General features: G+C 37.5%; 1 protein-coding gene across 1 annotated transcript; it reads right to left on the reverse strand.

Moving 5' to 3' along the window:
• Positions 1–560: 560 nt before the first annotated feature.
• LOC137397547 (restin homolog) lies at positions 561–15,795 on the reverse strand. The gene is made up of 17 exons (XM_068083840.1): positions 15,770–15,795; positions 15,054–15,234; positions 11,840–11,994; positions 10,933–11,053; positions 10,686–10,842; positions 9,436–9,605; positions 8,061–8,234; positions 7,718–7,852; positions 5,540–5,737; positions 5,036–5,157; positions 4,016–4,187; positions 3,117–3,288; positions 2,788–2,985; positions 2,191–2,414; positions 1,429–1,677; positions 726–971; positions 561–590 (listed from the first exon to the last, which is right to left on the reverse strand). Exons 1-17 carry the CDS (start codon positions 15,793–15,795, stop codon positions 561–563), a joined length of 2,730 nt encoding a protein of 909 aa, XP_067939941.1.
• Between the last annotated feature and the right edge of the window lie 7,127 nt (positions 15,796–22,922).

The raw sequence follows: 22,922 nt of genomic DNA on the forward strand, positions 1-22,922 counted from the left end.
TTGACCAATCATATCTTGCAATAGTGCCGTAAATACAAGCATAATGGCGGTATATTTCATCTTTCCAAAGGATCAGTTAAAATAGTATTAAAAGCAATAAATACTGGGCAACTAACTGCTGAATTGCAACAATTATACTATTTTAAACTATTGAACCACACCTCTAGATCATTTTTCACAAGCTCAAGGGCAGTATGTTGAGCTACATGTGGCTGAGTCACTAATTAGTACAGGTTAGTAATACTAATGCTAGCACCGGATATCGGTGTATTTTATTGGCTAAAAAGGTGACATATTTTGTACAGTCAGAGTATGAGTTAGATTGGTGTAGTCTCTGTAAATATGTATTTCAAATCATAAACAGACTAGAAACCGTTCTATTTATTTCAGTGAAAACACAACTCCATCAAACCGTCGCAGTGTAAACACGCATTTATCCTTTTGCATTCTGGTATGACTTGACTTACTTCCTTACTTATAGTAAAAGGAGACAACTTGAAAGTGATCAGGCATTCTTGTTTGTTGTTTCACTTAACAGTGTTTTTCTATGAGCATGAGTGCTAAGCTTGAAACTCTACCTCAGATAAGTTCTGCAATTCAACTAACAACATATAAAGCTACGCACTATTTAGTCTTTGAGCAAACATTAAATTTGCAACTCCCATAGAGCAATCCATGATGATGTCTATGAAGATATTTTCAAGACTATATGCCTAATTACCTACATTTTGAACAGCCATTCTCTGCTTGACTCTTACCCTTAGATTGTCTTTGCGATCAGAAGCTTGCTCAGAATCTAGAAGTCTCCCGTGATGAAGGCCTTGTCTTGTGGCGACTAAAAGTTCTTTATAAGTGTTCAATGAATTGGCTATATAATTACCAGAGCCATATTTGGAATGGTGTCCAACGAGACTGCCCAGAGATAGCTTAAGTTCACCCACAACCCGCTCTACAAACTCTGTGTCCGAGTTCTGCAACAAATGAGAAAGAACTCAGCTACTATAAACATCTTGCCTACATGTCTTACAATGTAAAGTTCAGCGAAAGTGATGATTTCACCTTTACATGCTTCGAGAACGGTATCAAGAATTGTAAGCTGAGTGGAGGTCAAAAGTGCAACAAGAAATAAAATGAAAAAGTAAAATGATAAAAATTAACATGAAAAAGTTTCTAGATATAAATGAGAAGTTATCAAAATTTCAAGTCATTCTAACATGATAAACATGCTATGCTGTTCCTTATATGGTAATATTAGTCAGCATAACAACAGATTATACATTACATGATAGACATGCACTTCCTTATATGGTAATATTAGTCAGCATAACAACAGATTATACATTACATGATAGACATGCACTTCCTTATATGGTAATATTAGTCAGCATAACAACCGAATGTAGTTCAACAAAGATACCCTCTCCTTACCGTCTCTCGTTCATCAACGTGCTCAGCCATGCGTTGTTGCCAGCTATACAGTTCTTTGCCATGTGATTGTAAATCGTCTTCTTCAGGGATGACTTCTAAACGACCTTGGAGAACCTGCAAGTCATTCATGAGTTGCCCGAGATACTCAGGGACTGAAGATCCCTCGCAGAGCTTTGGATTGATGACCTTCAGTGTCTGGAACATTCTCTGTAATTTGCTGACTTTGTGTTCTACGCCAGGCAACTTCTCCTGCAAATGAAAAGGTTCCTGTGAACTATCTGTATAGCAATATCAAAGCATCTGTATAAACTGGTGAGCGGTTTAGGAATTTGCATAGACTGAAGTTTTTTCTTTTGCAAAATAATCAGAGACATTCAGAAATGTCTTGTAGAGCGTAAACATTGACATCAAAACAAGTTATGAGAATGTTAACAAGGAATGTCAAGCAAAAACATTCAATGCCACACATACCCAACAGTCAAAAATAACACCAGTGAAAACACTAGCAAAGTAAAGGAGGCTAAAAAGGCTAATACAAAAACTATTGAAAAGATTAGAAAAAATGAGATAAAAGTCTAATATTAACACTTAGGTAAGATATTAATGATGATAATATAGTAATAATAATGTAAGAGACACCTACTGACTTTTACATGCATTTTGTAGATACATATTTGAAAAGCTGAAAACAAACAGCCTGCCTTGGCTAAGGCTGGCCTTGAAACATTGAAACGATCTTACAATAACGGCTTCATGTCTTACCTCGGCGCCACCGGGCATGGTATTTAAGTAGTCCAAGTACTTTTGGCACGCTACAACTTCCTCCTCAATATCATCTAGCGTGTCTTTGTGGTCTTGCGACAGAGCATTGGTAGCTTCAGCTTTCTGTAGCTCAGAGACACAACGGAGTTCGAGGGCCTCTAGACTCTTCGAAAGAACCGGCAATGAAGGTTCTTGGGCTGCACTCTCTGAGTCAGTCAATTTTTCTGCCAGAAAGTGTTACAGTTGTTAGAAGCTATGATGGCTGATATAATTGATCTAATCGAGAGAGTCATCTGGTTAATACCTAGAGTTATGAGCACTTGCAGACGAGAAATCAATGTTAGTAGCAGTAGGAGAGCCGATAAAACCTGCAACAACTGTACAACATGACAGACTGAAACTGGCAAACCAAAACGAAATGTGAAATATTTATAGATAGCTCCTAATAAACATCCCAGATGAACAATACTTGAATCACGGCGAATGAAAAATACAAGAGGTAAAAGAACAAAATTTGTATTTAGAACCTAGCAAAGTTCTGTAATGTTTATATTAAATAGTGGAAGGGAGTACATTGATGAGTCATAGACCACCCACCTAGCTGCACTTTCACTCGTTGAATAGCCTCCAAAGTGTCAATCAGCTCTAATGTAGTATGACAAGAAGTCATAGAGTACTCACCGAGCTGCACCTGCGCTTGTTGACTTGCTCCTAAAGTGCCAATCAGCTCTACCATAGCATGACAAGAAGTCCTAAACCACCTACCTAGCTGCACCTTCGCTTGTTGAATTGCTCCTAAAATGTCACTCAGCTAGTATGACAAGAAGTCATTGACCACCCACCTCGCTGCACTTTCACTCGTTGAATATCCCCCAAAGTGTCAATCAGCTCTACTATAGTATGACAAGAAGTCCTAAACCACCTACCTAGCTGCACCTTCGCTCGTTGAATGGCCCCTAAAGTCTCACTCAGCTCAACTGGAGTATGATAGTCCTGATCAAGGGTCCACTGCCACTGGCCGATGTTCTTGTTAACATCAGCGAGAGCTGCCTGGAAGTCTTCTTGTTCAGTTATCATCTGATGCATCTTCCTACCGGTCTTCAATAAAAAAGTAACTGGTGAGAACAGGTAGGAAATATCCTTTTGGTACCCAAAAAGGTGACAAGCAAGGACAAGTGAAACGGCAGCCATTGATGTTACGAGTAAAGCTGTACACACAAAACAGTCCCACTTCCTGTAGCCAGAGCCAGAGCGCAACATAACTATTTGCTATGGCTGCACATATCGACATGACCCGACAACGAATTTTGTTAAAAATAGATTGACTAGTGAGAATTAGTCAGGGTCATTTAAAGGTCATGAAGACCTTGTTGGAGTTTCGTTATTGTTATTCAAAGTACTGCCAGTTTACTGATTATTATGAACAATGTGTGAGCTGGTGTGTCAAACACATAAGTTGAGCAAAACAAAACTCGCAGTTAATCTAAGATATCTTTGGCTTGGAAGACATTTAAATTCAAATGTTGATCATGTTTTAGACATCGCCATTCCTAATGCAGATTGGCATCAGTTTGGTTCCTACTCATCATTAAACATCAGCTTCTGCCACTATTAACCGGCCTCAACGAGGGCGTCAGCACAATTAACCCATCTTAGTGAGGCTGCCAGCATTATTAACCACTCTCCGTGAGGCTGCCAGCACTATTAACCACTCTCCGTGAGGCTGCCAGCACTATTAACCAATTTCAATGAGGCTGCCAGCCCTATTAACCAATCTCAGCGAGGCTGCCAGCACTCATCAGCAACACTGGTTCTCTGTGCATACCTCAACTGAGCCAGGATCTCTCTCAACCTCAAACAGCTTAGCGGCATTAACATCAGCACTGAGTGTCGGTTGGTGTGGAGCAACAGGAGTATAGGGTATTTCTTCCAGACAGTGCTCAGATTCCATGCTAAGGTCAAGTGCATTTGACAGCTGTGGTGTTACCAGCTCCTCCCTGTCAAGCAGTTATTCTTTACAGACATGATCGATAGTAAAATGTTTGTGTGCTATAACACGGGTTAAAGATTAAACAATGCTTTGGTGGTTGTAAGAGGTCCTTCTCCCTCTTATATTATCGGATATGAAGCAGTGTGCAATTTTTTGCTGATATAACAATGAACGTTCCTGGTCATAACTGGCCGAGAAAGCCTTTTAATGACAATATGATACACAATGTTTCAGCACGCCTGCTTGGAAGGTTAAAACAGCAAGGATGGTTAAGCAATTATAAAAAAGGTACCTGCAACCACTTGCTCATACTAGATGTTTTTAGTGACAGCACTGAGCAGACTGGGATGTAATGAAACTATCAAATAAGCTGCAATGGGCATACTGGTCTTTGACAGTGCAACTTACTGCACATTTCTAATAAACTTTGGCCATATATAGGAGGCACACGATGTAGGATATAAAGATTCTGTTGTCACGTGTACTAATTACTTTGTTGGCTTACGTTCTAAAGCTGTCACTACTACTGAGTGATGTTAATGCGTTTCATAATAATACAAAGAGCAGACAACTCCTAGCCAGGTTCCATATCGCTCATAGATTTTCATGTCAATGTTTATATACTACAGCGCTGATTTGCCAATAGGATGACAGAGTTGATTTTGACTAACAACAACAACAACATACATCAACAGATCAATCAACAATGCTTTTTTGGAAAAAGACTTAGCAGTGGTTGAACTCTAATTCGTCATAAGTTTCTGTATCAAGTGTTGGTAAGAAATCCATTGCAGATGCACAAAAAATGGACACGACCATCGCGAGTATTCAAGAGGCAACAGAACATGTGCTTACATGACTCTCTCTCTTTTGGCTCCTTCATCAATTAGCTTGTGAGTTTTCTCTAACACATTTGCCTGCCTCTTCACCGTCTCCTCTGATTTCATGTATAACTGCTTCAGCTCTGAGTCTACTCGCTGTTATGAAGAGCAAATAAACACTGATAGTTTAAAATTCAAAGAAGATAATCATTCATAAAATTATCTCTATTCAAAAAAGTCATTTAATAGCAGAATTTCAATTTGCACGGAAGCCATCCTTTAAAAAAATGAATATCTAAAATTTTGAACATTAGCTGGATTTTCCTCTAACAACATAAAACTGAAGAGTACTGATCAAATACTGGCAATTGAATCATCATATTTAACTGCTTCTTATTAAAATACTACAGAGCTACATAGCTAGTTGGCCTCATATTAATGGTATCTTAATGTAGAAAAGGTATACACAGGTCAGACAACTCTTAGTCAAGTTACATCTCGTTCATAGACAACGTTGTGTAAACTGCTGCTGACTTACAAGCACCTGACCAGCCCAGTCCCGAAGCATCATGGGGTCAAGGCTAGCTTCTTGTAACTGCTGCTGCCTTGAAACAAGCTCCTTGATTTTGCCTCTGAGTTCCTTTAGCTTCTGGTCTTCTGTCTCATAGAGCTGTAGCTGGGCCATCACCTTCTCTGCATGCATCTGCTGTTTAAGTGGGATGAATGTATCACAGGTCTAACATAGTTTGAAAAACACAAAACTAGATATGAAGGTGAGTAGCAAGCTTTTCAATGAATAGTGGTTACTAGCCAATCAAGTCTCTCGCTTTTCGTGGTTATTAGCCAATCAAGTCTCTCGCTTTTTGTGGTTACTAGCCAATCAAGTCTCTTGCTGTTCGTGGTTACTAGCCAATCAAGTCTCTTTCTTTTCGTGGTTACTAGCCAATCAAGTCTCTTGATTTTTGTGGTTACTAGCCAATCAAGTCCCACCTTCTGTGTCTGGACTTGTACGTGCCCTTCACATAGTCACTAATATACATATTATATATGTATATATAATGCTTTCAATTTTGAAGATTAATACATAATATATACACATATTTACATAATGCTTTGGTTTATATTATAAAATATATAATGTATATACATATCTATAATATATATTTTATATGCATGTGCAATATATATACGTGTAAATGCTTAAATACAGAACTGCTTATTGATTTGTATGTTCAGGCGAAGACAAATGAATTCCTACAGTCAATCATTTATTAATACTATATACAGTGAAACTCGGATAACTCGCCCTCGGATATCTCGAACACATGGGTAACTCAAACGGATTTGTTTGGTCCGTTCCCACGCAATGATAAATTGCTTTAAATAACTCGACCTTAACTTCGTTAACTCGGACAGTTTTTTTGCCCAACGGCTACCGAGACGGTTGTTATCGCTTTAGAATATCACTTTATTCCAAGCCATAGAGATAAACAACAACTTTTAGTAGTTCTTAGGCATCATTATAACCACTATCGGCAAAATATTTTCGTTAACAATTTTTCTAAAGGTTTGCAAAAAATCAAATTTTAACAAACATCCGCTTAAGGATAGCCCTCCGCAAGCAAGGAGAAGCAAAGTAACCTTCAGATAAACTTTAAGAAAAATCGGCAAAACTGGTTTTTGTTAAAACCCCCAAAAGAAAAATGTGTTTTTTTTTCTGAGAGTTTCAACCGCGATCAGGTTTTGCCTATTTTAATTTGAAAACGTCCTGGCAGTCACATCACCTAAAACAAACAAACAAATCTCAAGTCATAATAGAAAATATTTATACTTTCTGATAAAAATTGTTTAAACATTACATGAGAGGTCCCTTAACTTGCAACAAGCAATAAATGCTTTTGATTTATATATAGTTTGTATATGTACTGATAAATACAATAATACATGCACTTGTGACAGTGTTCTCATAACTTGAATGCTCTGATAACTCGAACACTTTCTCTTGGTCCCGTGAAGGTCGAGTTAGCCGAGTTTCACTGTATATAATTTATATATCATAAATATTTATATATATTATTATATAAATATTAATATTATATAAATATGTATATACATTACATATTTTATTACATAAATAAAAGGGTTGTATATAAATATGCATTTATGGTATAGTACAAATTAATCTAATAAAATGAAAGCATTATACATGTACATTATATAATATATGTGCTTACCATATACAGAGCACTTAAAAATTCAGATTAGATGTTAAGTTTTGATTGGCTAGTAACTGCTGTCTACTTTTTAGACAATGTTTCAGTTTGTAATGTACTAAAAATGTAAAAAAAACTATTATTTACTTTATTAACATGTAACTGTGTTTTATTTAAAGCCTAGAATTTACAAATACTTCAATGAAAGCTAGATGCAAGCCATGGAAAAAATGAACATTTTTTAATCTTCTACCATTCAAAGATGCACTTTTATATGCAAATCTAAAGCATACTGTATGCTCTTAAATAGTCGATAAACATGCTGCAACTCATACTGCTTAAAGCACAGTAATCTGTTATATTTATATAAACATAATATATTTATATACCTATAGTTCGACTAACTTGACATTCATAGAAGACAGCTCTAAGTATCTCCTGGAATAAAACCACAGAAATGAGCAGCTACAGCCTTGCAACTGATAATTAAAGTGCAGACTAACTTCAGTTCCATCCACTTTGAGGTGCAAGTCTCTGAGTCCATCCTCATTTTCAGCTCTCAGTTTATCTTGGCCTGTGCTCCACTGCTCATGCGTCACCGAAGTTTGGGGTGCAGAGAGGAGCATGCGTATAGAATCCTGTCAAAATTGAAAAAGCTTTAGAAGGCACATAAATTAATAGTACTATATATTCAGTGACTATATTACTTTAGTGTAATACTAAAATAAATATAATATCATACTAATCACAACATATATGACATATAAAACTACAACTATGATGAGTGCAAAGGATACTGATAACTTTCAAACGTATAATGATAAATCTGTGACATTACACGCTTACCTTAATAGCGTTTGCCTGCTGGTTTAATTGTCCTTTTGTAGCGGCTAAATCTTTTTTAAGGTCAAGGACTTTAGTCATTGAGCCCATTTCATGAGAAGAGTCGCCAAGTCTTATAGACAAAGCTACTAAATCTTCCAACTTCTTCTCTACAGCTGGCATCTTTTTAAGTTCTTCCTAAGTAAAACACAGAGACCAGGTAGAAAAACACAATGACCAGGTAGTAAAACACAAATACCCGGTAGTAAAACACAGAGACTAGGTAGTAAAACACAATTACCAGGTAGTAAAACACCAAGAGCAGGTAGTATGACAAAGGGACCAGGTAGTAAAACACAGAGACCAGGGAGTAAAACACAATGACCAGGTAGCAAGACACAAAGACCAGGTATTAAAACACAGAAACCAGGTAGTAAAACACAATGACCAGGTAGTAAAACACAGAAAGCAGGTAGTAAAACACAAAGACCAGGTAGTAAAACACAATGACCAAGTAGTAAAACACAGAGACCAAGTAGTACACCACAGAGAGCAGGCAGTAAAACACAGAGACCAGGTAGTAAAACACAGAAAGCAGGTAGTAAAACACAAAGACCAGGTAGTAAAACACAGAGACCAAGTAGTACACCACAGAGAGCAGGCAGTAAAACACAGAGACCAGGTAGTAAAACACAAATACCAGGTAGTAAAACACAAAAACCAGGTAGTAAAACACAGAGACAAGGTAGTCAAACACAGAGACAAGGTAGTAAAACACAGAAACCAGGTAGTAAAACACAATGAGCAGATAATAAAACCCAGAGACCAGGTAATAAAACACAGACAACAGGTAATAAAACACAAGAGACCAGGTAATAAAACACAAAGAGCAGATAATAAAACACAGATACCAAGGAGCAGAACACAGAGACCAGGAACTAGCGCGCAACAAATCATTTTATGAAATGCTAAAACTGAAGAGAGTTAAATTCCTAGATAAAAGGGTTATGCCTCCTGTCAGGCTATATCAACCTGGTACTGGCAACCCATATAAGCGGGTACCACTTATGCTCGGATTGTGAAGCAGCGGCTGAACTGCCAACCCCAGCTCAAACTGGTAGGTTGAACTGGACACCTTTAAAGAGCCAGAACAGCATTTATAAAATACTAGACTATACTAGTGATGCACTGTGGCCGCGTCTAAAGGGTAGGAATAAACAAACCTATCTACTGGCCAGCCGTTGCAACATAATGGAAATGAGATCATGTCTCGACCTGTTTCTGCCTACTGGAAACCATATCTTTTCTGTTAAGAGAGTGAGTCTAGTCTGGCAAAAGTCAGAAACCACTTCAGAAATTCACAGGCAGCTTTATTGAATAGATGTATGTTCGTACATACTTGATATTGACTAGCTAATTGTTCACACTTCTCAAGCGTGACCTCTGTGACCTCCTGTCTGCCAAGGTTACTCATCCCTGTAACAATAGCATTAACTTCTTCTATGTCCTTTTGGAAATTCTTCTCCTCTTCAACCAAACCAAGCACTTGAGTGCGTCTTTTGTCCAAGCCTAGTAAAGAGATAGTAAAGAAAGGATAAAAGAGATTCCATGCTGTTAACGTACAACCTATTAAATAATAAATAAGTGCAATGATATAATATATATGCTTCTCAAGCAGTTGTTTTCTCCTGCACAAAAGGAAAAGAGAAGCCTATCTTGTATGCAGAACTAAAATTCTAACGGATAACCTAAACTGGTGGTGAGGAGAAAGAAACTCATTTATGCTATTAGGAGTGATCAAAAAATAGATGGTTTGTAGCATAATCTAAGTATATATACATGTATATATAAAATCAAGTGTTTGTCTGTGGTCGTTCCTATGTCCAGTTAATAAGGATTAGTTAAAATATGCACACTTGAACCCTTACTGTCCAGTGCAAAAGTTAGAAATCCTGATGTAGAAGTATTATACTGTATGCACAAGTATTCCCAAGCGTGAAAACGTGGCTGTATGGTTTGGTAGCGGTGTGCTTGTCTTCACATTCGTGCATCCGGATGTATGGGTTTGACTCCTGTGAGGTGTAATCTTTTTTCTGAACGCTTTTAGCTGGCTTTGGACAGTAATAGAAACTTGGTCAATGGCAACTACATTACTTGCTACTGTTTAGCTTATAAACAGTAGCAGTTAATGTAGTTGCCATTGGCCAAGCTTCTCTGCACAATGAGTTTAAGTAACTTAAGCTAGTAACTTAAATTAATATTTCAATCTTTACTATTATTGGAGCCGTGACTGTCCAAGTTGGTTAAGTTTCTCTACCCAATTAATTTAAGTTACTTAAGCTGTTAACTTAAGCTAGTCTAAATATTTACTATAATAAGAGCCATGTTTATAGTTGTGCTTACGATCGTTACACACCAACTCACGCAATCATGATCTTCAAGCACGCTAGTAGCCGAGAGCATGTTTGCAGAGGCTGCATATGTATGTGCTCAATTACTTCATAGTATGGCAAAGACAATGTAGCGGTTAGCTTGCCTGTCTGCAGAACCGGTGGTTGCAAGTTCAATTCCAGTGCAAAGTGGATTTTCGTTCCTAAAGTTTAAATGTATTTTACTGTTCTTATAACGTAAAATGACTATGGCACAAACCTTGCTGAATACCCGAGAGGCTGTTCTCAAAGTGATTAGCGTTTTCACGAAGTCTTTGTATCTCAGCCGAGCCAATAGCTTCTTCCAAATCACGTGACCTCATAGTGAACTCTTCTAATTTTTCTCTGCACTTACCCATCTGACCTTCCATCTCCTTCTGCAGAAGGACATTTAAACCAGAACAGAACCTCGTCAACTCAGCCAAAACTTCAAATGAAAGAGTTCAGTTAATGATGACTTAACCAACCTGTTGGTCGAGAGCAACTTGACTGTCAACGATCTCAGCAGACATGGTCTGCCTGGCGCTGTTCATGAGAGTCTCAAGTTCCAGCTGCATGACATGCACCACATTCCACTGATCCATCACCCTGGTTACACCATACTTAAATGAGCTACTTAAAGTACAACCACATTGACTAATGTAAAGATACGATAAAGTGTTGAATTGTAAATCTTGCACACTCTGCTATATTGATAGAAGAGACGGCAAATGATGCAGTGACACCTGTGTAATAGCAAATACTTTGGATGGTTCAATACTTCAGGTACTGGGAGTTGACTACACCTGACAATCTTGTTAAAGACTGGTTAATACAACACTCTCATGTGTCGAAGTTGTCTTCTCTGTGATTATTTGTCGACTATGTGCACCGTAAATCGATGACTTCGCCAAGGCAACGCGGATACAACGGGACAGATTGAAGCTGTCAACATTAATGATAGTTCGAGCATTCATGAGAGCCTGCCCGATGTGCACCACTTCGTCGATGGTGATTGGCTGTCTTTTATCACAGTTGCTAGAGAGCAAGTATTTCAACATTTATGTACAGTATAATGAGATCGCCATACCACGAACTATACGCTAGTGTAAGCGTGGATGGGTTAGTAATAGTGCGAAAACTTATCACGGACAAACACCGAAGTATTGGGTGATTAACACCGACATGCAGTGATATATTCTGAACCAGCTTTGAAGTTATCTAAGGAAGTGATGATGTTTTCATGCTCCCGCCAAACATAATCTATGGAATGTACCCACAGACAGTACAACATAATCCTCAACATCTCTTTACCCGCTATAAACTGCTAAACATAATGAATCTATTTTTAGTTAAAGTTTTTTGCGTGACAATGTGCTAACAGGAAATACTAACCGCTCAGCTTGACCCAATTTAACCTGGACATCAGTGAGTAGTGAGGCATTCAGATTCTGAATAGAGTCCATTACGGCGGCTGAATCTGGAGGGAGTTTAGACTTCGCAGAAGAGACAACCTCGTTAGAAACCTGGTACAGCTTGGCCAGCTCATTCTAGTATAATAAATATCGCCATGTAAACATGTAGTTGTAACTTGTACAAATTCCACCAACAGAGGCAAACTTTCATAATCTTAAGGCAGTAAATATACAGGTTTCGGCATTGCTGCTGCACAGAAGTTACGCTATTTTTTACGATGTCAACACCTACTCGAAACAGCACTAGTAATTCTACACTACTGCATATACACTACTATCTATACACTACTGTTTACACACTACCATTTATACGCTACATGTACTAGCTATACACTACCATCTATGCCATACCAGCCATTGTCCACATCTAGCTAGTACAGTCAAACCTCAATATAAAGCACTAATCTAATCGGCTATTTGCTTCATTTGTTGAAACGATCATATGTTGTTGCAAACATTCTTCCAGAAACATTGTTTTGGAATTTTATTTTGTTTAATTAATTTTACAGCTTTAAAACTTGGCACTAGATACTTTAATTAATTACATAGAGCATTAAAGTGTACATGTAGGTTTGTGAAAAATTCAATGTGAAAATCTAAGCTATACGTAAAACAAAAGGAACAGAGTATACAACGGCTAAAACGTATTTCCTGTTACATAACATTAAAGAATCATAACTGTTACATAACGTTAGAGGCTCGAGAATGAAAAATAGGTAGGCTCAGCAATGTGTAACTTTGATGAGTGATAGAGCCTCTGATAGCTCACCCTGACTTACTTCACTCTGACTTACATTAGACACTATAAGTTTACTTACTTTATATATTCTTTATTATTTTTACATTTCATTTTTGAGTTCTTTCATTCTTTTTACTTTTGCTTAAAAAATTGTAACGCTTTGAGAAATTTATGATTAAATATGTTACAGTAAAATATGTCAAGCAAAATTCTAATGCTCATTTTAAATCAAAAACGTTCACATAAATGTAAAAGCAATTATAGTTTGAGGTTTGACTGTTATACTCTATATTATATTATGTTAATATATATTATAATATGTTATACTCTACCGCATGATACAATTATACAGTATCAATAGAAGACCGAAGGAGACTTGATCATATTCACTGTGTTTTCACAAATTGAAAATGTTTTTCATAAGTGTTGTCCTTCCTTTGAAGTTGCCGAGGGGGTATTTTCAAATAGCCAAAATTCTTTAAAGTTAGAAATGATTGTTTCAAATGCTAAGTAATGACTGAGCAAAAACTGGTCAATCTTTTACAGATTCTGCTAGCTTGTCACTATAGCTGCAGAGCTACATTTTTTATACCATCCAATTTTAACCACTCTGTAGTGATTAGTTGAATGTTTTTATTTAAAATAATATTTTAAATTAAATAAAAATCATGTTGCGTTTTTTTTATGCTAAACGATTACAAATGGCCACAACAGACAATCTTGAATAGAAATGAAATACTGTTGAGAGCAGGCAAAACCTTTGAATACCACTAACTTCAATTATAGAGTGACTTCATGAAAACAATCTTTCCAAATATATACATTATCTACACTCATTTTATAGATAGACATTTTCATGTTTTTGCATTGCTCCACAAAAGAAGACTTCATCACGTATGCAGAAACATGGAAATACAGTGAATGTAAATAACTAGCTCTAGAAATGCTCAAACTCTCACTGCCTGCAGCTCCACACATCAATTCAGCTCAACATACATCTACACATAAACCAAGAAGGTTGGTAATGAGCAACTAAGATAAGATAACTCCAAGAAGGTTGATATGAGCAACTCAGATGAGCTAACTCAAAGAGGGTTGATAATAGCAGCTATGATAAGATAACTCCAAGAGGGTTAATAATAAGCAACTAAAATAAGCTAACTCTAAGAGGTTCGATAATGACCAACTAAGACAAGATAACTCCAAGAGGGCTAGTAATGACCAACTAAGATAAGATAACTCCAAGAAGGTTGATAATGAGCAACTAAAATAAGATAATTCGACGTTTAAATAAAGCATTTGTAGAATATTTAAAGAATATTTATCTTTTAAGTGCTTTTTAGCCACTTAGTTTCATGCACTTAGTTACTTCAATACTGCTCAGCATGAGAAAAAAAGTAAATGCAGAAAACTATGAGTAGCTGGGAATGAGAAAAAATATAATTAAACTGTTTTACATCCTATTTATCTACCCATTTTACGCAGAACTAATGCTGCCGACTGCTGCCAACTCCTAGCGGTGGACTTCATGGAATGAACTTAGAATAGTCCTTACAATTTCAGAGAGCTTTGATGAATGATTGATATGAATGTGAATATGATATGCTTACCTCTCCAGTGTCATCCATGTTAGCAACCTTAAAATGAATCTCTTACTGTTAGTTATACCTAACATATAAACTTCTTACACCATCTACTTGCTCTTCATGACACTTTACAAATGACATAACTTAACATGTGTCTTATTAAAACGCAACAAATTATAAAGCTTCGGTGAAATAATTTAGAATGCTGACAACAACTTAGGGATATCATTCAATGTGATGTTTCTGGATATGAAGTCAAACTTTCTAATATCTGTATTACTCGCACTACATCGTTTAATTTAGTTGTTGAATGATTGTTGCTTTCATAGCTGCAAAGCTTGCAGATCCTAATATGTACAAATCACTTACCACGAGTACAAACACTAACATATCTTTTGACAAATTTATGATCTTTGGACTGGTTAAAATTTTTAGATTTAAAAAAAATTAGCCATTATTTTTTTAGACGGTCTCGTGCGCTATATTTTAGATCTTTAGCCATTCAAGCACATTTATCGCTTGTCTTATTCTAGCCAAAAGAACTAATATAAACAAAATTCTCTTTATAAAGTTTTATATACTATTTCAATGTTTTGATCAATTAGATAAGCTATGAAAGCCATGAATTTAGATGACAACCATCAGAAACGTTTATGCAAGATAATAGCTGACTCGACCTCACAATCTACCTCGTCTAAAAAGCAGGCATATTAGTCTCATAGCAGAGACAAACCTTCTCAATAAAATGAATAATGTGAAAACAGAAACTGATAAGGTAGCAAAAAATACTCGTTTTCAGCAAGACCCACCTTGGCATCTTGAAGCAGCTCTTGTTGTTTTCCCACGTCTTTCGTCTCATCTACTTCCTTAATGACCTCTTCGACGTCTCTCATTCCCTCGAGACACTTGTCTAAGCTTTCTCGAATATCTCTATTTTCTGTTGCTGTAGCTTCAATACTTTCTTCGACAGCAAGGCAGCGAGCAGCCAACCTAAAACATATCAAGGTCACACATACAAACAGGAAAAGATTATGTAGCCAAGAAAAGCTGTGATCTCACCTATAAATCTATAAAATTATAGAATGTAACAAGCGACATCTTCCTCTCCAGTTTAAAACCGTTTGATAAAAGCATTTTATCAAACGATTTTTGTTAACGTCTCCTTTCCACGACAGTTAGCAGTTATATCTGTCTCGAAGGTAAGAACTCCCTACTGTACTGTACATAATAGTGTTGCATTTTATTGCAGACCATAGCTACTAGATAGGTATTTATTTCTTTGTGAGTAGGTGGTGAATTTGAACAATTAAAAATACATTTTTCTATGATAATATCCTGTTTTTACATAGGTTTTTCAGAGAATGGGAATGGATTAAGTTGTATTTAGTTATTTTATACAGCAAATATTTCTTTGAGATACAAGAAAGTGGACACACAAGCTCAATCTGAAACACATTAAGCTCGTATGTTGAGGTATGGCTGTACTGGGTGTTACAGTGATACAAAGCACCTTCTCCTACTCTACATAGTGTAGTTGGGAACTTGAAGCATTGCGCTGATAGGTTATTATAAACCATAAAACTGTACAAAATAGTCGGGAGTGTTGGTGCTACAATACCTAGTATGACACAGACTACTTTCGGACTGAACTGAATCTTGCAGTAACATAGAGTTAACCAGTAAGATAGAGCAAACCAAAATCTCTTTGTAATTGTTTCGCAAACCTGTGTGAAGTAATTCATAACAGAAACCGGGAAACATAAATAGCTGAACTTTTTTGAATAATAGTGTAGTTTGCATCATATTATGTAATGTATTATGTAACACCCTCTTTGTCATGTAGCTAGAACTAATCCCTCAAGCCAGCATTAATGAGAATACATGCATAGTGTCAAGGTGTGCATTTTGTGATTGCTCTAATAAACCACAAGCGATTTCGGCTCTAAACTACACTAGAAATGTCAGTGAAGGTATCCGAGCTTATCAAGACATATGAGGATGGTAAAAGCGGTGACTTCAGTGTCTGGGTGGACAAGCTAGAGTTAGTGGCCAAGCTTCAAAGAGTGGACGATCTCACAACCTTCTTACCATTATTCTTGTCAGGAGCAGCATTTGCCGTGTATAAACATTTAGAAGATGATATCAAGGAAGACTACCCTAAACTAAAGGCAGCTTTGTTGACAGCTTTTAGTGTAGACAGGTTCAGTGCTTATATTCAGCTGCAAAACCGAGCTTTAAGAGATGGTGAAGCTGTAGATGTATATCTGGCAGATCTCAAACGTTTAACAACTTTGATGGGACAATCAGAACCTGACCCATTGCTTAAATGTGCATTCATGGCAGGATTACCTACAGAAGTGGCGACACAACTAAAATCTATTGCTTCTGTAGAAGACATGGGTCTTTCGGAGTTAGTGAACAGGGCCCGCATGATGATAACTGCAGGAAATGGCGAAACGACCTCATTTGCTGCTGGGAAAAGGAGGCAGCATTGGCAGCGCCGTGAGGTCAGGTGCTACCGGTGTAATAAACTTGGTCACATCCAGAAAAACTGTTTTCAGATGCAGGGAAATGCCAGTGGGGAAGTGTATGCACCGGCTCTTCCCCCAATGTAAAAAACTCGGTGCTACCCTTTGTTTATGTATGGATAAAAGGCACAAAGATAAAAACATTGGTGGATAGTGGATGTGAGCAATCAATTATACAACAACAGTGGGCACAGCAGTTAGGATTGCTGCCGAAAGGTCCTCAGCGACAAATAATGATGTTAAATGGGCATATCACTACATGCAAGGGTGAGACAACTCTTGATATAGAACTGGATCACTCTTGTAAAATTACAGTTCAGTGTATGATTGCTCCGAAGCTAGTAAGCGGTTGCCAGATGATACTGGGAATGGATGGCATTGCAAAGCTAGGCGGGGTATCTATAGATAAAAATAGAGGTGTACTCTTTGGAGCAAGACAGTTAAGAACAGTTGGCGTGATGCTACGTAACAAAGCTAGTCCTGTCAGTCATAACGATGACCAGCAGCCGCCGATAGTTATAGATGATAGAGACTTTAAAGCACAATTTGATGGCCACAAGTGGACAGTTGCTTGGAAGTGGTTAAGTAGAGAGCCTATATTGTCCAATACATGTGGAGAATACGCTATAAATGATGCCGTCAGAGAAGAATATGAAAAACAGGTTATGCAATGGATAGAAAACGGATGGCTGCAGCCACACCGAGAAGCGCTTCATGGACCTGTAACTGGCATTATTCCATTGTTGGCAGCTACACAACCTAATAAAGAGACAAAGGTACGACCTGTAATGGATTATAGCAGAGAACTGAATGGGTATGTCAGCAGTCATCCTGGTTTGGACACCGCAGTATGCCAAGACAAACTCCGCAAGTGGCGTAAGTTAGGCAGTGATGCTTGCATGTTAGACTTAAAGAAAGCATATTTACAACTGCATGTTGATGGTAGTTTGCAGAGATTTCAAGCTGTTATGTTCCATGGAACATTGTATGTCATGACTAGACTAGGTTTTGGTCTCAATGCAGCGCCTAAGATTATGTCAAAAATATTGTCAACAGTGTTGTCACTTGATCCTACGGTTGCTGCTGGTACTGATCATTATATTGATGATATTTTAGTAAATAAGTCAGTAGTGCCAGTCGAAGTTGTGCGCAGCCATTTGTTAAAGTTTGGTCTAGTCACAAAAGAGCCTGTCGATTTACGTGAAGCGCGTGTTCTAGGGCTTCGCGTGACAATCAGTAACAAAGGTATACCCTAGGACACTTATGTATTCGCGGCATCTAACTTTCGCGTTTTCGCGGCAACAGCCTCTCGCGAAAATTTCATGAGCGAAACTAAACTATCATAACGAACGAGCGAAAACGCGAAAATAAATGGCTTTCTTCATTGATATTCACAATAAAATCGTCATATTAGAAATGCAGGCAATTTTCGTGTGTGGTTGGCTCATTGGGCAAGTTTTGCTAAACTCATTATAGCTAATACACCAACTGAGCAGCTTGGCAAAACAAATTAAGATAATAATTTTTTTTTGGAAAAGCCTAGACAAATGAAGAAGATGATGATATTAGTTTAGTCATTGAATTTGTAACTGATGAGGATGACAGTCTGGTAGGAAAAGTCATAAAATTGAATAATAATTATTGTGGTGATGAATTTTATTACCAACCAAAAGCAATAACAACCCGGTGCCATGGCCACCGCGGCACCGTGTGCTATAAATACTTGAATTCTAATATTGGTACCAATCAGTCACTGCGGCTTTGACGTCATTGATAGTCTAGGAAACAAATGGCAGCAAGCGATCAAATTACATTATTGATCTAGCCTACACATTTCTACCTGCGGTTCACAAATACAAACTACCGTACTTTTCGGACAATTAGCAGCTACTTTTTTCTGATGATGTGAGCCATGCGGCTTATAGGTAGGTCTACAAGGGTGCGGCTAATCACTGTGGCTTATTCTGTGGCTTTTTCTTTCACCGCTAGGGCGCACTAACGGGAATCTCCAATTAGTGCACTTTTAGCTGTGAAAGAAAATACGAAACAATGCCTCACGGTACTGTCCCGTTAGGCACTAAGTTAAAAAGCGTAATACGAAACTGTGCGAAATAGGTGCGAAACGATAATACGAAACTGTGCCGTTCTGCACTGTTCCGTTTTAAATGGCGTTAAAAAGCAGTCCTTAGTTCTGCGGCCTATAGTAAGGTGCGGCTTATGTATTGTTTTATTATCGTTTTTGGAAAATAAAGCACATGTAGCTTATATAGAGGTGCGGTTTATAGTCCAAACAGTACGGTAGTCCCAAATTGAAAAATATTTTGTACCAGCGAACTGGACCTGAGGAATCTAATGTTTGTTCCACTGCATTTATTTTCACATCACTATATTTTCGCATTCATCAGAGCTGCGAAATTAAGTTCCAGCGAAATTTTACTCTGTATGCTACTCACGAAACTAAATACTAGCGAAATATAAGTGTCCTAGGGTATGTACATGGCAACGTGAATCAGCTGTGCCAACAGTGGAAAGCATTCGTACAAAAAGAGATTTGTTTTCTGTGCGTGGTAAACTGATTGGTCACTACCCAGTAGCTGGCTGGCTACGAGTCAGTCGCATGCAGCTACATGAAGCGGTGTGCTGCTGATGGCAAGTGGGATGATGCAATAGCAAAAGAAGTGCTGCATATGTTAGATGAAACACTAAATAGGGTAACAGGACATGACCCAGTGCAAGGCAAATGGTCTGTGAATAGAGATGAGTGTTGCAAGGTCTGGTGTGATGCGAGCTCTATAGCTATTGGTGTGTGCATAGAAATGGAAGGTAGCATTGTAGAAGATGCATCATGGCTAAGGAAAATTGATGACAGTATGCATATAAATGTAGCTGAACTTGAAGCCGTACTTAAAGGATTAAATCTTGCAATAAAGTGGGGAGTAAAACAAGCTACGATTGTCACTGACTCATTATCAGTGTATAACTGGGTTAATTCCATTATCACAGAAAGCCATCGCCCCAAAGTCAGTGGATTTTCAGAAATGATAGTCAAAAGGCGGCTTGGGGTTATTGCGCAATTGGTAGAAGAATATGGCATCACTCTACAAATGTCCTTGGTCAAGTCAGCGGACAATCGTGCTGATGTTTTAACGAGGGTGAACAAAAAGTGGCTGAAACCACTAGTATCATGTGTGGGCGTAGCAGCGGAGGAAGTTTCAAGTATTGATGAAGAAATATATAACATGCATCAAGTTCACCATTTAGGAGTTGACAAGATGAGTTACTTAGCTAATCAGAGGTTTGGTGACAGAGCCTCAAAAGATGTGATTGAAAGGGTTGTGAAAGAGTGTCAAATCTGCAAACAAATTGATCCTTCACCTGTGAGATGGGAGAGAGGAAATTTGGAAGTCGAAAAGGTGTGGCATAGACTTGCTGTTGACATCACACATGTGGGCCGAATACCTTATTTGACCATCTTGGATTGCGGCCCTAGCAGATTTGCAATATGGTTAAAACTGAGAGATGAGACAGCCAACTCTGTAATAGCACAGTTGGTACGCATATTTGAGGAGCGGGGTCCCCCACAAGAGTTGCTTTCTGACAACGGTCCATGCTTCAAAAGCGCACAGTTGTCTAGCATCCTAAAAACATGGAACGTAAATCATTTGTTAAGTTGCGCTTACAGGCCATCTGGTAATGGCATTGTCGAACGTAACCATAGGACAATTAAAAGAATGGCTGCGCGTTCAGGAAACGAGGTTAACAGAATGGTATTTTGGTACAACAATACCCCAAACAAGCGAGGTATTGTACCTTCGCAAATGCTATACTCCTACGCAGTAAGAAATCCTGACGTTGCTGCAGAGCCACAAAGATTTTCACGTGGAGCGTTAAGAAACCCGTACAAAATTGGTGACACAGTATATGTTAAGCCAGTGCATGCTAAATGTACTACTGTATGGGCAAAAGGAACAGTAACTGCGTTGGTATCTGATGTAGTCTTAGAGGTTGATGGCACAAACAGGCACATTTCAGAAATACGGTTAGCTGATTGTAATGGCGAGGATACGGGCAGTGATAGGGTGTCAAGTGACGATGCTGTGGAAGTTGAATTTGATTTTGATAATCTCAGCATCTGTAAAAATGACAATAGTTCCGTAGACTCAGATACTGAGAGTGACAGTGATCATGACAGCGAAAATACTGCAGTGGGCAATACCAGACCTATTAGAGACAGGCGACCTCCAGAAAGATATGGAGAATTTTATGAACACTAGAGCCATGTTTGGGTTGTGACGATTTGTATTGTCAGTTCAGATATACATGTATGTTATGCTAGTATGTAATCTATTAATATTTTCTGATTACCCTGGTTGTGATTTATAAATCAAGGGGTGATGTAGTTTGCATCATATTATGTAATGTATTATGTAACACCCTCTTTGTCATGTAGCTAGAACTAATCCCTCAAGCCAGCATTAATGAGAATACATGCATAGTGTCAAGGTGTACATTTTGTGATTGCTCTAATAAACCACAAATAGAACTAAAATGTTCAGACAAACTCTCGACTACACCTATGAAGCCTTCTAGAATACATCAAAAGATCTACATACACTTATGTATATATATTATCAATACTAATTTATACATTAATATGACATATTATATATGACATTATTACACAATGATAATATTAATATTATTACTATGTTTATTATGAATAAAATAGTCTGCTCATAACGCTCAGATTAAGCGCAAGCGCAATTATGACGTTTATAGCTGCAAATAGACTGACAGAATACTGACACGTAACGCTTCAACTTAAATGCAATAGCCGATATTAACTATCACAACAATAACAACTATAGTGACATCATTTTGCATATATTTTTTTTGAGCGTTTTCACCTTGATCAAGTTTTGTCGATTTGAATGTTGAAAAACCTTTCAATCAGATCACAAACAATCGCAAATTATGGAAAAATACCGATATTTTCGGAATAAAACTACTAAGATTTTCAGTAAGCTAATCTGTAACAGTACAAATAAAGTCTCCTATGCTACGAGTCAGCTTGTCAAACCTTCTAGCAATTATAAATCAGGGTTTGACACCTTTCCAAGTGCTGCAGGATCAAATGTTATTTGCTAGGATATTGGAGATACCAGGTTTAACATGTCAGTACTTTCATAAACTATTAAATGAGTGAAACAGGAAGTTTCCTCAAGGATTACCTATTTTTAAATCAATAATTCCCATTATATTACCTATATTCAAATTACAAGTCAGCCATGATAGATCCAAATGATCTGCTGCTAGAGGGTGAGACTGAACTCTTTAACAGCTCACCAACAAGCCCCTGGCAAGCTAATCCGTCTATTCTATCTATATATATAAATCTGAGTGTTTGTTTTATTGCAAATAAAATCTAGCAATCAAAAATCTGCACGTAACTAGATTTGATGTCAGTACCTCCAGACCTACAGGCAGCAATTTTAACCATTAAGCTACACGGAGTACAATGGATTAATTTGGCAAATAGTCATTACATTGGTTAAGATACTAATGCTTAAAGCACTTGCTTGGGGTTAATAACTAGCACCATTGAATGTTACTGCATGTTACCTGCATGTTAATGCAGGTATTGTTTTAGTAAAGATCTTGCTTTCAAAGTACATGTAAGTTACTCAAATTCATTAAGTAATTATGTTATTACCAGTGCAACGCCAAGCATTACTAGTATACTAGTATATATACATATTTCAGTGTTTGTCATTTGGTGTCCGTATGTCCAGTTATAAGCAAAAGGTTTTGGGAAGGAAATATCCGCTTCGCACTAGACTTCAACTTTGGACTGTGTAGTTCTACAGACAAGCTTACTTACTATCAATCAGACTACGTGTCCAACTGGCCATACTAATGAATAGTTGTGCACATACTTATTACACTGGTTAAAATCCACACACTTGAAACGCTTGAGAAAATACTTATGGTTATTACTAGCAGCTTGAAGAACATGATTGTGTGAGAGATCATGAATTAAAAGCTAGCTTCCTGGTACTTATTACAAAAAAGATTTAAACAGCTTAAATGACTAGCTTGAGTTACTCAAATTAGCCAATTGACTAATTATTCAACTTGGCCAATGGCAAC

Source organism: Watersipora subatra, chromosome 5 (assembly GCF_963576615.1).
Source record: "Watersipora subatra chromosome 5, tzWatSuba1.1, whole genome shotgun sequence".
In the NCBI taxonomy this organism is placed as follows: Eukaryota; Metazoa; Bryozoa; class Gymnolaemata; order Cheilostomatida; family Watersiporidae; genus Watersipora; species Watersipora subatra.

Coding starts and splice junctions, on each gene's coding strand:
- LOC137397547 (XM_068083840.1), bottom strand. CDS start 15,795: ATGCTTCAAGTTCCCAACTACACTAT. Junction 2,986..3,116: donor ACGAGCGAAGGTGCAGCTAG/GTAGGTGGTTTA, acceptor GTGACATTTTAG/GAGCAATTCAACAAGCGAAG. Junction 972..1,428: donor ACGTTGATGAACGAGAGACG/GTAAGGAGAGGG, acceptor CATTTGTTGCAG/AACTCGGACACAGAGTTTGT.